General features: G+C 48.6%; 1 protein-coding gene across 1 annotated transcript; it reads right to left on the minus strand.

Annotated features, from left to right (window-relative positions):
• Window positions 1-1,457: 1,457 nt before the first annotated feature.
• RBM8A (RNA binding motif protein 8A) lies at window positions 1,458-10,127 on the minus strand. Its single transcript, XM_066621708.1, has 6 exons — window positions 10,046-10,127; window positions 7,822-7,881; window positions 5,293-5,370; window positions 5,026-5,162; window positions 2,759-2,895; window positions 1,458-1,782 (listed from the first exon to the last, which is right to left on the minus strand). Exons 1-6 carry the CDS (start codon window positions 10,110-10,112, stop codon window positions 1,737-1,739), a joined length of 525 nt encoding a protein of 174 aa, XP_066477805.1. The 5' UTR covers window positions 10,113-10,127; the 3' UTR covers window positions 1,458-1,736.
• Window positions 10,128-13,490: the final 3,363 nt, after the last annotated feature.

Consider the following 13,490-nt stretch of genomic DNA (forward strand, 5'->3'; position numbering starts at 1 on the left):
ACGTTCTCTGGAGAAGGTGGCCTCTCAGACCATCTCTGATTGTGTGCCATTCACTTAATATCTAGATGAGCTGGACACAGCAGAAGAGCCCTGCTGGATTAGGCCAAAGGCCCACCTAGATCAACTCCCTGTATCTCCTTATGGAGGCTCACCAGAGGCCTCAGGGAGCAGTCAAGGCCACAAGAGACCTGTCACTCCCTTGCACCTGGCAGTCAGCAAGACAGCCCTCTTTTAAAACAAGGAGGTTGCATATACACACCATGGCTCATCACCTGTGATGGACTTCCCTCCCTCAATGTCCAATTCCCTTTGAAAGGTCCTTCAGATGACATCACCACATTCTGTGGCAAGGAGTTCCACAGATCAGTTACATGCAGAGTAAAGATTTTTTGGTAATTTGTTTGAACACATTTATTGGCTTCCCTCTACCCACTCTGCCCATCCCATGCATAATGACCTATGTCCCTGGATGCAGCCACAGGGAGCACACAGACAATAGGACACCTGTATCTTATTGCCACTCCCTTGCACTTGGCATTCAGAGAGAGGCAACCTCCAAAATCCAGATGTTGCATCAGTCATTGTGGCTTGTAAACCAAGATGGATTTTTCCTCCATCAATTTGTCCAATCCCCTTTGAAAGGCATCTAGGCCAATCCTGTGGCAAGGAGTTCCACAGATTACACAGTAGTGTAATTCTTGTAATTATTAGTGTAATACTCTAGTTCTTGGACTAGAGACATCTGTGTGAAGGTACAAGAGACCGGGGGGGGGGGGAGGAAGGGAGGAGTGGCCATTCTAGGTATGCATGAACCAGAAGTGCCTTCCAGTCACATTCAGGAGGTCCTCTGAGGCCCTCCCCACTCACGGGATCAGCATCCGTGATACTGAAATCCATAGACCGTGAGTCTGTGGATAAGGAGGGCCCACTGCATTTGTATACCACTTCAACAGGTGGATATATATTATTATTATTTTATTAATTTATATCCTGCCTTTTTGCCCCATGGGCACACAAGGCGGCTTACAACAATTAAAAATACAAAAATAGCAATTAAAAACAATAATTAAAACAGCTGCACATAATTAAAAAATCTAAAACAAGCCCTGTGGATTCTAATATAAAAGAGCCAAAAGAGAAAGAAAGCCAGCCAGCCTGTCAGCAATTAAAAGCTAATTAATTAATATATAATTAAAAATTATATATATTTATATATAAATAAAAGAACAGTAACTTTCCCACACTTCTTTGCAGAGCTGGCTGTTGCTTCCGAGGGACCAACCGAAAGAAGAGCAAAAGCCAAGACTGCCTTAAGCAAGGGCGACCACCTGGCTTGCACACCCACAACAGAGGTGACCGACAGGCCACATTGATAGCAGCCAGATCTGCAGGGTGCACTGAGGCTGCCCCAGTGCCATGGAACATGAGTTACCTTGCAGAAAGAGACAGCAAACAAGTTGTTTTTTTAAAAAAAGCCACTGACTTTTTATTTTCAACATTGGCAGTAAGACAATGCCTCTGTACATAAGGACAAAACAATCTCTACTGAGATGGGGGAAGTCAAAGAACGCCAACAACAAATAATTCAGGACATCAAAAAACAGAGGGTGATCCAAACAGGGACATAACCCAGGGGTAGGGAACGACTCAAATTGGCCCAGGGACAGGGGAGGACTCTGCCACCCAGGGGTCTGGTAGAGCCTTCCTCTAGGTCCAGATGATGCAATGGGGGGACATCAGCGTCTTCTCCGGTCAGGACTCCGGCTCCTTCTACGGCCACCCCTGGAAAGGAACAGGAGAGACAAAGAACCCTATTAAATTCAAGCTCTGAATTTCTCTCCACATGCAAAGTCTGTGAGAAGAGAATAGAGTGACTCAGGTCATGGTTGGAGAACTGTGGCCAGTTTGCCACATCAAAGACCAGGGCAAAGCTGGAGACTCCAAAGAGCCTGGGACAGATTCAAGTTCACCATTGGCAAAAGATGCCAAGATTTTGCAGAATACAGAGCCCACATCTTGCAAATTCGGACCTCGAGCAAACGTTATAACATTCTGTGTCTTTTTCTGACAAAAGACTATGTAATCCAGTGGTCAGAGCACTGAGGTATGATAAGGGATGCTGGTGTTCCCCTCCCACCTGTGTCACTGCATACCCCAGTCTGTGTTCCCCTTCTGTAAAATGGGGATCACTATGGAGAGCCTCGAGCATGAGGACAAATGTAGTTCATGCACAGTTTTGCACAAAAGCAGTGGTTTCCAAACTTACCAGGGTCAGTGTCCCTGGCAGCCTCTTCTTCCCAGCTTAGCTGAGTGCTGCCATCTTGGATCTCACAAAATCTCACGAGATCCAAGATGGAAGTGTTCAAATCTTGTGAAGAGGTTTCGCGAGATCCAAGATTATGGAGTGGGGAGAGTTGGTAGGAGGGGTGATTGGAGTCATCCTTTGGCACCCTGTGAGTGTGCCATGATGCCCTAAGGTGCTGTAAAGCACTTTGGAAACCAATGAGCAAAGGAAAATAAAACTGACCTGTTGGGCTCAAATTCTGCTCTACAAAATCATGCCACTCTATGAGAGGTCAACATCCAAGCTGGCCTGTTAGATCACTTGGCCCAACAGCCACCATTCCCCAGCCCAAACAAGAGATGTTGCCAACAGCAAATGAAGAGAGACAGAGGACTGGCTACCTGCAGGGTTCTGCTTTATTTTCAGGAGTAGACACACTCAGTCTCACCCCTCACTCCACTCAGAATATCTCACCTTCGCTTGCCTTTTGGAGGCCCCCTGACGAAGCACCAGTCCACGCTGATGGGCTGCCCCATGAGGTCCTGGCCGTTCAGACCCTCCATCGCTGCCTGGGCCTCCTTGTATGTCTCATACTCCACAAGTGTGTAACCCTGTAAAGATACAGTCAGCTCTCATTATCCACTAGGATTAGGTTCCTGGAAAACCTAGTGGATACTGAATTAGTGGATTCTGATCATTGAGCCTATGGGAAACAAGGTTAGGTTCTAGGAAACAAAGTAAAGTTGTGTCTTAACCACACACTCAGTGAACTTTATGAACCTGAATCTTAACTTGAAATCTATGGGGTTGGGTGATAGCAAAGGCTAATCAACATCTCCAACATCTGATGCTTCCTCCTCCATGCTGGCTATCCCTCAACTTGTTGAAGGTTCCTGGCCTTCAACAATGAGGCCTAAGAGTTCAGCAATGGGGAGGGGGTTTCTTCCTCCTCCTCCTCCTCCTCCACTTGTGTCTTGTTTGCACCAGCCCCACAGCAGCCCTCAGGTACCTTCTAGAGACTTCTAATCATTGCCAGGGTTGGGAAGGTTCAGCTAGAGTCCCTGGGTTGGTGCCCAAGGTGGTTGGGCAAGTCTGGAAGCGGACACAAATGTGTCCGACAGTTCTCCATGGGCCAATCCCAATGACCATTTGATGCAAAAAAATCAAGCCAGTACAGACAACATTCACAGATAAAGAGGACAAAGTTGCAGATAATGAGAAGTAGCTGGCAATTCTGTCTTTTGCAGGTAAGCTAGTTTGCGCATAAAGACAACTTACTGTATGTACAGGAAACGACTGGGGAAGCAACAGTGAGTGAGGTACTGGTCACTCCTTGCTTTTAAAAGTACTTAGCGCCAGGAAGCATCTATGATTAAGACCCAGAGCTTGCAATCTTATGTACACTTTCCTGGGAATAAACCCTATTGAGTGATTCTAAGTCAACCTATCCTGGAAAGCTTTGCTCAAAACTGTTGAGAAAAGTATGCATTCCCCCCCCCCTTTCTTCTCCTCCCAGCTAGGTAAGTAGAAGCCTTTTGGGCAAATAGTTGTCCTGGGACTAAAGACACTCCAGTACAGACAAGCTGGCCATATAAAAAGTCATTTGAGACATAAAAACGAAGAGGGTAGAGAAAGGGATGCTCTTTTCGCTCTCACACATCAGAAACAGGGGACACCCACTAAAATTGAATGGTGGGAGAGAGCCAGAAGAAAATATTTCTTCAAGTAATTGACCTGTGAAGCTCCTTGCCATTGGATGGGGTAATGGTGTCTGGCTTAGATGCCTTGAAAAGGGGATTGAACAGACTGATGAAAAAGCCATAATGGGTATTCACAGCCTCTAGGTTGTAGAAGTAGGTTGCCTCATGCCATAAGCAAGGGAGCAGTAAAAGGATGCAGTGTGCCCCCCCCCCCAGGTACCTGGTGGACCACCAGGAGATGCAGTAAGGTGGACCAGATGGGCCTCTGGCCTGATCCAGTGGGGCTTTTCTGAAGTTCTTATCCTAGTCAATGGCCAGAAGAGCATAGACTGTGGGGAGCTGTGCCTTCTCCCTTCTGTCAAGCACAGCCCCAGGGAAGACTAGTCTGACTCCCACTGGACTCAAATGCTTTCTACAAAAGCTCACCACTCCACTGAGCATTGGGAAAAATCAGACTTTTCCTTCCACAACAAGTCTTCATTTAAAGTAATTTTGTTATAAGTAATTTTGTTATAAAATTGCAGGGAAAAATCAATTCCCAGCTGGGGCCACTGCCTGGGTGGAGGTTTCACCAGCCTGGAAAGCTCACATTTATTTCAATGTTTCATAACAGAAGCATTTGGGATTGTGATTAAGAAGTTTGGAGATGGTTTTTTGTTTACAAATACCTATTAGCCAATGGTCAAATGGGTGTCATTAGAAGCTGTTTCACTTAAAGATGCTATTACCAAGGAGTGATCAACAACTTTAAGTTAGGACTTGCTGTACTTGAGCTCCCCACCTCCCTTCTGTTGGGGCATCCCATCTCTGCATGGCTTTGAACATGGCACCTCATGACTACAGAGGTGAGAGCACCAGTGTTCCCATGTTTTGGCACCTAGAATCCTAGCAATACCACCCTTTCTCATCTCCCCTGCAGAGCAAGCCTGAGCACTAGTGAAGTGTCAGGACACCTTAAGAGGTCATTCCCCATGTTGTTTCCATCCCCCCCTCCTCCCCCCCCCCCGGACAGCCTCAAGAAAACAAAAGACGCTTCTGCACCTTCAGGTAGCCTGTCCGCCGGTCAAGATTCAGGTGTAGGTTCTTGATTTCGCCAAACTCTGCAAACTTGTCATGGATGTCCTCCTCCGTGGCCTCCTCATGGACGCCCGTGACAAAGAGGATCCAACCTTCCACGGCTGGAAGAGAGATCAACACACAAACTGCTGTCACAGTCATGCTCAGGCAAGAGTGCGTGAAAGAGGAAACGTTACAACAGTGATTTTTTTTGGTAAAAAAATGAAGTGTTCTCCTTGAACACATACTCACACCTCTGAGGACCTGGCTCATCCCCATCCTGCTCGACACTGTCGTAGTCCTCGCGAACGCGGGCCCTGGAGCCCTCCTCTGATCACACACACCACCACAAAAAAATAGAGAGAGAACAGAACAATTCTTTTTAGACAAACAGAAAACAAAGTCGTGATTCAGACACACAAACTTATGCCTGGGATAGAGAGAGTGGATAGAGAGATGTTCTTTTTCCTCTTGCACATCACGAGAACCAGGGGACCATCTACTGAAATTGAGTAGCGGGAGAGCCAGAACAGACAAAAATATTTCTTCATCCAGCATATAAGCAGTCTGTGGAACACCTTGGAACAGGATGTGATGATGACATCTGAAGGTCTAGATGCCTCTCAAAGGGGATTGGACTGATTGATGGAGGAAAAGTCCATCACAGGTGACAAGAAATGATCAGTATGTGCAACCTCTTGGGCTGTCTCTGACTGCCAGGTCCAAGGGAGTGACAGGTCTCTTGTGACCTTGACTGCTCCCTGAGGCACCTGGTGGGCCTGCATAAGGAGCTATAGGAAGTTGGTCTAGGTGGGCCTTTGGCCTGATCCAGCAGGGCTCTCCTGATGTTCTTGTACCCAGCTCATCTAGATATTGTTAAGTGAACAGCACACAACCGGGGATGGCCTGAGAGACTACCTTCTTCTGCATAATCCACCCCTCCCTCTGATGGCGGCTCTTTTGGCTGTGCCGCCATTGATGGACCAAAGAGGGATGGCAGCGAGGAAAAGAACCTTCTTGGTGGTGGCATCTTTTCTACAGAACTCCCTCCCCTTGGAATTCAGAACTGCTCCCTCCTTGGAGACCTTTAAGGGTCCTGAAGAAATTTTTATTTAGGACAGCCTTTGGTGGCCAGTGCCAACTCTTGAATATGACCTCATTGGGATTTTGACTGCTTAATTGGTGCTGATCCATTGGGAGTTTTTTTAAAAAAATGTTTTATTCTTGTTGCTATTGCTTTAAAATGATAACAAGCTGCTTTCAGTGCTCAGAAAGGTAAGGTAAAAAGCTGTTAAATAAATACAGGTCCAGCCTTGTTATACACTAATTTTTTATACACGCATTTGACTCAACACGAATGGCCCCTGCAAATGAGAAGAAATGTGCTGATCCCTGGAGAAGGGGAAAAATGCATCCCTTTAAAAATCAAAGTATAAAAAACTGCTTTTCTTACTGTTGTAGAGAGACAGTCACAAAAGCAATTATAGGTATAACCCAATAATCCAAAGATTTTTCACCTGTGGAAAAATCCGTGGATTTTTCTATCTCAACACAATGAAAAGGGCCCTTTAAATTAAAGGAAAACAGTCCTTTAACAATAGCCCTGTTAATGAGAGAGAGGGCAGCCAGGGGACAATCTGTCAATCATTCTCTCTCCGGGCAGTTAGAACCCTCCCTTCCCTATCATCACTTTGGTCTGGGTGAAGGGAGGGGTCCCTGGGATGGATTCTCTGCCTAATAACTTTGCTTTACATCACAAAGGTCAGCAAGGCTGTTTTTAAATCGCCCAGCAAAATGACATTGTTTTTAAAATTGATTTGCTTTAATGAGATTTTTGCCATCCACTTGAGTTCTGGGAATGGAAGCGAATAAATGAGATACAACTTGTATACACATTAGACTTGCACTACAGAGACGGCTTTTGCTGGGAGCTCTTGGCAAATTCATCTGAGAGGGGACAATCTAGATCTCCACTTTCTTGGTATTGCCTCAAACTAGACACTTCCACTTCCGTCCCCAAGGAAATGCCATCTCCGCACCACTCCTAAGTACTGAGGGGCCCACAGCTCTGGGGAACAGCACACCCTTCTGCCCCCACAATTCTGCCAGAGCCAAGCAGGCAAGAGAATGTTTTAGAACAGTGTTTCTGAACTAGTGATACTCATACCACTGGTGGTACTAGAGACAGTGTCCAGTGGAACATGCAGGACCCCCAACGAGACCAGCAACGCAATGCGATAAGCAGTGGGTAGGAGGCTTGGCAGGCAGAGCCCTGGAGGTGCTTTTCACATGCTCAAAAAAGCCCTCCCGTCTGCCCTGAGCGTCTTACTGGTGTTTGTCACATCGCAGCTGGCCTCCCAATCTGGATGTAACTGGCGATGACTTCAATCAATCAAATCTTTATTATGGTCACAGACCAGTGTAAATGACCTCATCGCCAGTTACTTCTGGTGGTAGTTCCAATAGGTGGTACAGTAGGGGGACAAATGTGGAGAAATGCTGCTTTAGAATGTTTAAAAGAGTGCCTCCCTGTGCCTCAGAAGGCCTCTCTCCCAAGGTGACTGGAACACTCCTCTGGTTGCATCCGTGAGATGCAATGAAGCCCTCTTGAGTTGCATTGGGCCAAACCCGCAGGTCCTGAATCCACAGATAAGAAGAGCTGGTCTGTAGTGGTTTTCATGAGGGGCTTCAGTTCAGAAAGCTTCTGCTCCCCAAAACCTGTTAAAGCCTCGAGTTGCAACAAGGCCCTTGAGTGGCACTAATGCAGGATAAGACCCTTACCTGATCCAAAACCTCTGCCCTTCCTCTTTTTCGCCTTCTCCTTCAGCTTGTGGATGCTTTCTGAGAGAAGAGAAACAGATGTGGTGGAGTCAAATGGCTATCAAACAACAATGCCCAAGACGGAAACGAACACATTTGAACAAGCAACATGACTCTTTTGCTCTGTGAGAAAAATTCTGCCACGTGCCATGCCCCAAGCCCACCCCTAAATCTGCAAGTATGTATCACCAGAGATGTGATTTTTCGGTGATAACGAAATAAAGACACACAACACCACTTTCTTCTTTTTAAAAACAACAAAAACCAAAATACGGGGAAAAATAAGACCATTTTATAACACTCTACATCAGCGTTTTTCAACCGCTGTGACGTGGCACACTGGTGCGCTGTGAGGCTGTCTTAGGAGTGCCGCGGGGCCAGAGGAGGGAGGTGGAAGGCAGCAGGCATGCACACACATGCAGGGGAGAAGTGGCTGCTCCTCAGGCAAAAAAAAAGGAGCAGCCATTCCTGCTGCTGAGCGAGGAAGGCTGCAACCCGATCCTCATTTACCTGGGAGTAAGCCCCGTTGACTATTATGGGGCTTACTTCTGAGTAGACACGCCTAGGATTGGGTATCAAGTCTGCCCCGCATGCTGATTGGACAGCCAGAGAAGCGTGGAGTGAGTGAGAAGGCAGGAGGAGGCAAGCGGGTCTGCTGTTCTGGCCTGGCGAACGATCCATGAAAGCCTCTTTTCCTGCCACAGTTGCCTGCAACTGCCCAAAGTGACCCTCCCTGCCTTGCCTTTCAGAGGAAGGGCTTTGGGCCACAATCCTCTCCACACTTACCTGGGAGCAAGCCCCATTGACTATTATGGGGCTTACTTCTGAGTAGACAAACCTAGGATTGGGTATTAAGTCCAGGCAGCGAGTCCGGAGTGAGAATGAGGGAGGCAGGAGCAGGAAGCGAGTGGGCGAGTCTACTGAGGCCACCAGCCCAAGAACTGGCTGGTTAAAAGGGTTCTGGTGCCACAGTTGCCTGTAACTGCCCAAAGCGGCCCTCCCTGCCTTGCCTTTTGCCTTTCAGAGGAAGGGCTTTGGGCCACAAGCCTATTCACACTTACCTGGGAGTAAGCCCCACTGACTATAGTGGGGCTTACTTCTGAATAGACGTATGCCTAGGATGGGGCTTTTGGTCAAACTCTTTTTTCTTAAATGCAGGAGCAGGCAATTGGCACTTCTCCCGACCCCACTCCCTCCCACAGGCACATGCCCCCCCCCCAAATCTCATAATCGAAGTTAGCACCTCTTACTGTCCCTTACTGGAGAGGGGGAAGCAAGAAGCACCTCGGTTTCTCTGCCTACAAAATGGGGGAATAATCCTACAGACCCACTTCACAGGACTGTGCGGTAAGGATTCCGGAGACAAAAGATAATGTACTGGGAAATACTGAAATGCTCCAGGCTTCATACTACTGTTTTGCAAGGAAAACAAGGAGAGAAGAACCTCTGCAGCCAAAACTCAGGAAGACCCCGGCTCCAAGTTGCTGGAAGGCCTAAGGCTAATCGCTCAGCCCGAGTCCCCACACAAGATCAGATGGGAACAGGGCTGTAGTTCAAGAGCAGTAGCCTGACTCTGCACACAGAAGGGCATTCCCCAGCACAGTCCCCAGCAGCATCAACAGATGGAGCTGAGAGACTTCAGCTGGTCACTGCTGAGAAACCTGGACCGACAGCCAATTCAGGCTGAGTTCACCCAGTTCAGGACCCAGAGCCTCTACTGTGCAACCTCCCCGGTTCCAGCCTGGGCAGGAAGCATCTCCACATAGGGAGGGAAGCGCTGGCAAGCAGCCGCCATCAGGGCTTGCCATTAGGGCTTGGTGATGCCCAAGGCAGAATCCAGCACCAGACACACGCGCATGTGTGCACCCATTCAGACATGTAACGCACGCATTCGAGGCTATGAGGGGGGGCAAGGTCCGAGCTCCTTTCTCCTTCTCTGCAATTCTGGGGGCACCCAGGGCGGTACCAGGCACCAAACACGCGTGTTCCGTAACCATTCACACGTGCAATACACGCAGTCGAGGCTATGAGGCGGGGGAGGGCAAGATCCGAGCCCTTCCCTCCTCCTCTGCACTTCAGAGGATGCCCAGGGCGGAATACAGCACCAGGCACGCGTGTTCTCCCCATTCACACGTGCAATACACACTGAGGCGGGGGTCGAGGCCAGGACCCCTCCCCCACTCACCGTCCCCATCCTCGTCCATGGCGAAGTCCTCGCCGCCCGCTTCGTGGAGATCCAGCACGTCCGCCATCTTCCCGGTTCTGGAAAGGGAGCGCAATGCACGACGGGATACGTCTACAGTCAATGCCTGCGCAGAGGACGGGCTGCCGGGAAGAAGGGAAAAATTGGAGTCTGCGCCTGCGCAGTCGGAGAAGAAGGGCGAGCTGGCCACCATCTTTAGAGGGTCATTTCTAACGAGACACCTCGCGGCTGCGCAATCGGCTGAGAGAGCTGGCCGCCATCTTGAGAGGGTCACTTTTAACTTCAGTCACCCCCGCGGCTGCGCAGTAGGTACTTAAGGGTGACCTGGCAGCCATTTTCAGAGAGTCATTGCTAAGCCGCGGCTGCGTCGCCGGAGCAGGGAGAGCTGGCCGCCATCTTGAGAGTGTTTCTGCAGGGCCAAGCCCCCCGCGCCTGCGCAGTCAATGCAATGGGATGGTGTGGCCGCCATCTTGATAGGGGCAGCCCCAGCTTTAGCTCTTCTCTCCAGGCAGGACACAACCCTAGCCGTGCTCCTGGTCCTTGCAGCCTGGAAGTGTGGGGCTTCCTCTTCCATTTGAGGCACCCCAAAGCGGCTTGCGTTGGGGGCAGGTTGGAGGGTGGTGGCGGCACCCCAGGTCCGTCACCACTCCTGGACAGTTCTCAGTCCTTGGAACTACTTGTCACTGGATGTGGGTGGGAACATTGTGCAGCCATCAGCTGGCTGAGGCGAGGCTTTCAAGGGCGAGAGTGGCACCTGATGTCACAGCCCCCAAGAACCAAGGGCTCTCTTCCTTCTCTGGCCTGCTCTGACCCGGCAACACTGATGGTGGCCAGATCTTTGGGGCACATCAAAGCTGCCCCAGCCATGGGGAACATGGGTTCTCCCTTGCAGAAAGAGATGGCAAATACAATTTTTTTTCCTTTAAATCCACTGATTTTTATTTGTCAACTTTGCCAGCAAGCCTTTGTGGATAAAAACAGAACAATCTGTACTGAGATGGGGGAGTCAAAGAACGCCAACAACAAATAACTCAGAACATCAGAAAAATTCAGAAAAGTAGAGGGTGCAGGGAGAAGACTAGTAACCAGGGGTCCGGCAGAGCTTTCTCCTAGGTCCAGATGATGAAATGAGGGGAGATCCCTCCAACCTTCAGGGCTCTAGCTCCTTCCATGGTCACCCTTGGAAAGAAACAAGAGAGACAATGAATGTTGGTGTTTTGAATGAGAAGAATGTTTTTTTTTAATATTTATTACTTTTTTTAATTAACACACGCAGACATCACACAATACAAATAATACAAACATATAACACACAGTTAGGAGTGCTAAATACCATATACCATATCGAATTCCTCTCCTGTTGTGAGCGAAGAGTCCATGACTTGCTGCAGTACAGAAGTGTACTCAGGATGCAAGCTCTGTAGACCTGGATCTTGGTATGTTCTGTCAGCTTGTTGGACCAGACTCTCTTTGTGAGTCTGGAAAACGTGGTAGCTGCTTTACCGATGCGTTTGTTTAGCTCAGTATTGAGAGAGTGTCGGAGATCGTTGAGCCAAGGTACACAAAGTCATGGACAACCTCCAGCTCATGCGCACAGATTGCAATGCAGGGAGGTGAGTCCACATCCTGAACCATGACCTGCGTTTTCTTCAGGCTGATTTTCAGTCCAAAATCTTGGCAGGCCTTGCTAAAATGATCCATGAGCTGCTGGAGATCTTTGGCAGAGTGGGTAGTGACAGCTGCATCGTCGGCAAAGACATTTCAGCTGGACTTTGGACTTTGCTCTCAGTCTGGAGAGGTTGAAGAGCTTTCCATCTGATCTGGTCCAGAGATAGATGCCTTCTGTTGCAGTTCCAAAGGCATGCTTCAGCAGAACAGCAAAGAAAATCCCAAACAAGGGATGCGCTGCCTCCAACGCATTCTCGGCATCACCTGGCAGGACAAAGTTCCAAACAACACAGTCCTGGAACGTGCTGGAATCCCTAGCATGTATGCACTGCTGAAACAGAGACGCCTGCGTTGTCTCGGTCATGTTGTGAGAATGGATGATGGCCGGATCCCAAAGGATCTCCTCTATGGAGAACTCGTGCAAGGAAAGTGCCCTACAGGTAGACCACAGCTGCGATACAAGGACATCTGCAAGAGGGATCTGAAGGCCTTAGGAGTAGACCTCAACAAGTGGGAAACCCTGGCCTCTGAGCAGCCCGCTTGGAGGCAGGCTGTGCAGCATGGCCTTTCCCAGTTTGAAGAGACACTTGGCCAACAGTCAGAGGCAAAGAAGGAAGGCCCATAGCCAGGGAGGCAGACCAGGGACAGACTGCACTTGCTCCCAGTGTGGAAGGGATTGTCACTCCTGAATTGGCCTTTTCAGCCACACTAGACTCTGTTCCAGAACCACCTTTCAGAGCGCGATACCATAGTCTTTAGAGACTGAAGGTTGCCAACATGATATCTAATTAATCATACTATACCTCCTAATCTACTTACTCATCTACTTCTGCCTTTTACTGATTTATCCATTTATTTGTATCATATACAATAAGTTCTTCCTAATGCCCTATACTATATTTTCTAAATATTCATGTTCTATCAAGCGTAAGAGTGGCTGTTGTTGTTCCCTGCATTTCTCCTGCAGCTGTCTAAGGGAGAATACCATATCAGTGGTGGACCTGTTGGCTCGGAATCTGCACTGCGATTCTGGATAGACGCTCTCTGCAAGTACCTGGAGCCTCTTTAGTGCAACTCGGGCAAACAGCTTTCCTACAACGCTAAGGAGAGAGATGCCACGGTAGTTATTGCAGTCACCCCAGTTCACTTTTATGAAGTGGACAGCCACTTCATAGATCTCAGGCGATCTCCCAGGTCAGCAGGGATGGCCTCTCCAAGATTCTCCCCAAGATAGGATGTCCACCCAGGCTCCTAAGCATCATCAGGTCTTTCCATGAGGACATGAAGGGCACTGTACATAACAGCCCCACTGGATCAGGTCATAGGCCCATCTAGTCCAGCTTCCTGTATCTCACAGCGGCCCACCAAATGCCCCCGGGGGCACACCAGATAACAAGAGACCTCATTCTAGTGCCCTCCCTTGCATCTGGCATTCTGACATAGCCCATTTCTAAAATCAGGAGGTTGCACATGCACATCATGGCTTATAACTGGTAATGGATTTTTCCTCCAGAAACTTGTCCAATCCCCTTTTAAAGGCATCCAAGAGAGACACCATCACCACATCCTGTGGCAAGGAGTTCCACAGACAAACCACACGCTGAGTAAAGATATATTTTCTTTTGTCTGTTCTAACTCTCCCAACACTCAATTTTAGTGGATGTCCCCTGGTTCTGGTGTTATGTGAGAGTGTAAAGAGCATCTCTCTATCCACTCTGTCCATCCCCTGCATAACTTTGTATGTCTCAATCATGTCCCC

The sequence above is a fragment of the Tiliqua scincoides genome, chromosome 3 (assembly GCF_035046505.1).
Source record: "Tiliqua scincoides isolate rTilSci1 chromosome 3, rTilSci1.hap2, whole genome shotgun sequence".
Lineage (NCBI taxonomy): Eukaryota > Metazoa > Chordata > Lepidosauria > Squamata > Scincidae > Tiliqua > Tiliqua scincoides.

Coding starts and splice junctions, on each gene's coding strand:
- RBM8A (XM_066621708.1), bottom strand. CDS start 10,112: ATGGCGGACGTGCTGGATCTCCACGAAGCGGGCGGCGAGGACTTCGCC. Junction 7,882..10,045: donor CATGGACGAGGATGGGGACG/GTGAGTGGGGGA, acceptor CTCTTCTCTCAG/AAAGCATCCACAAGCTGAAG. Junction 2,896..5,025: donor GGCGGACAGGCTACCTGAAG/GTGCAGAAGCGT, acceptor GTATCTTTACAG/GGTTACACACTTGTGGAGTA.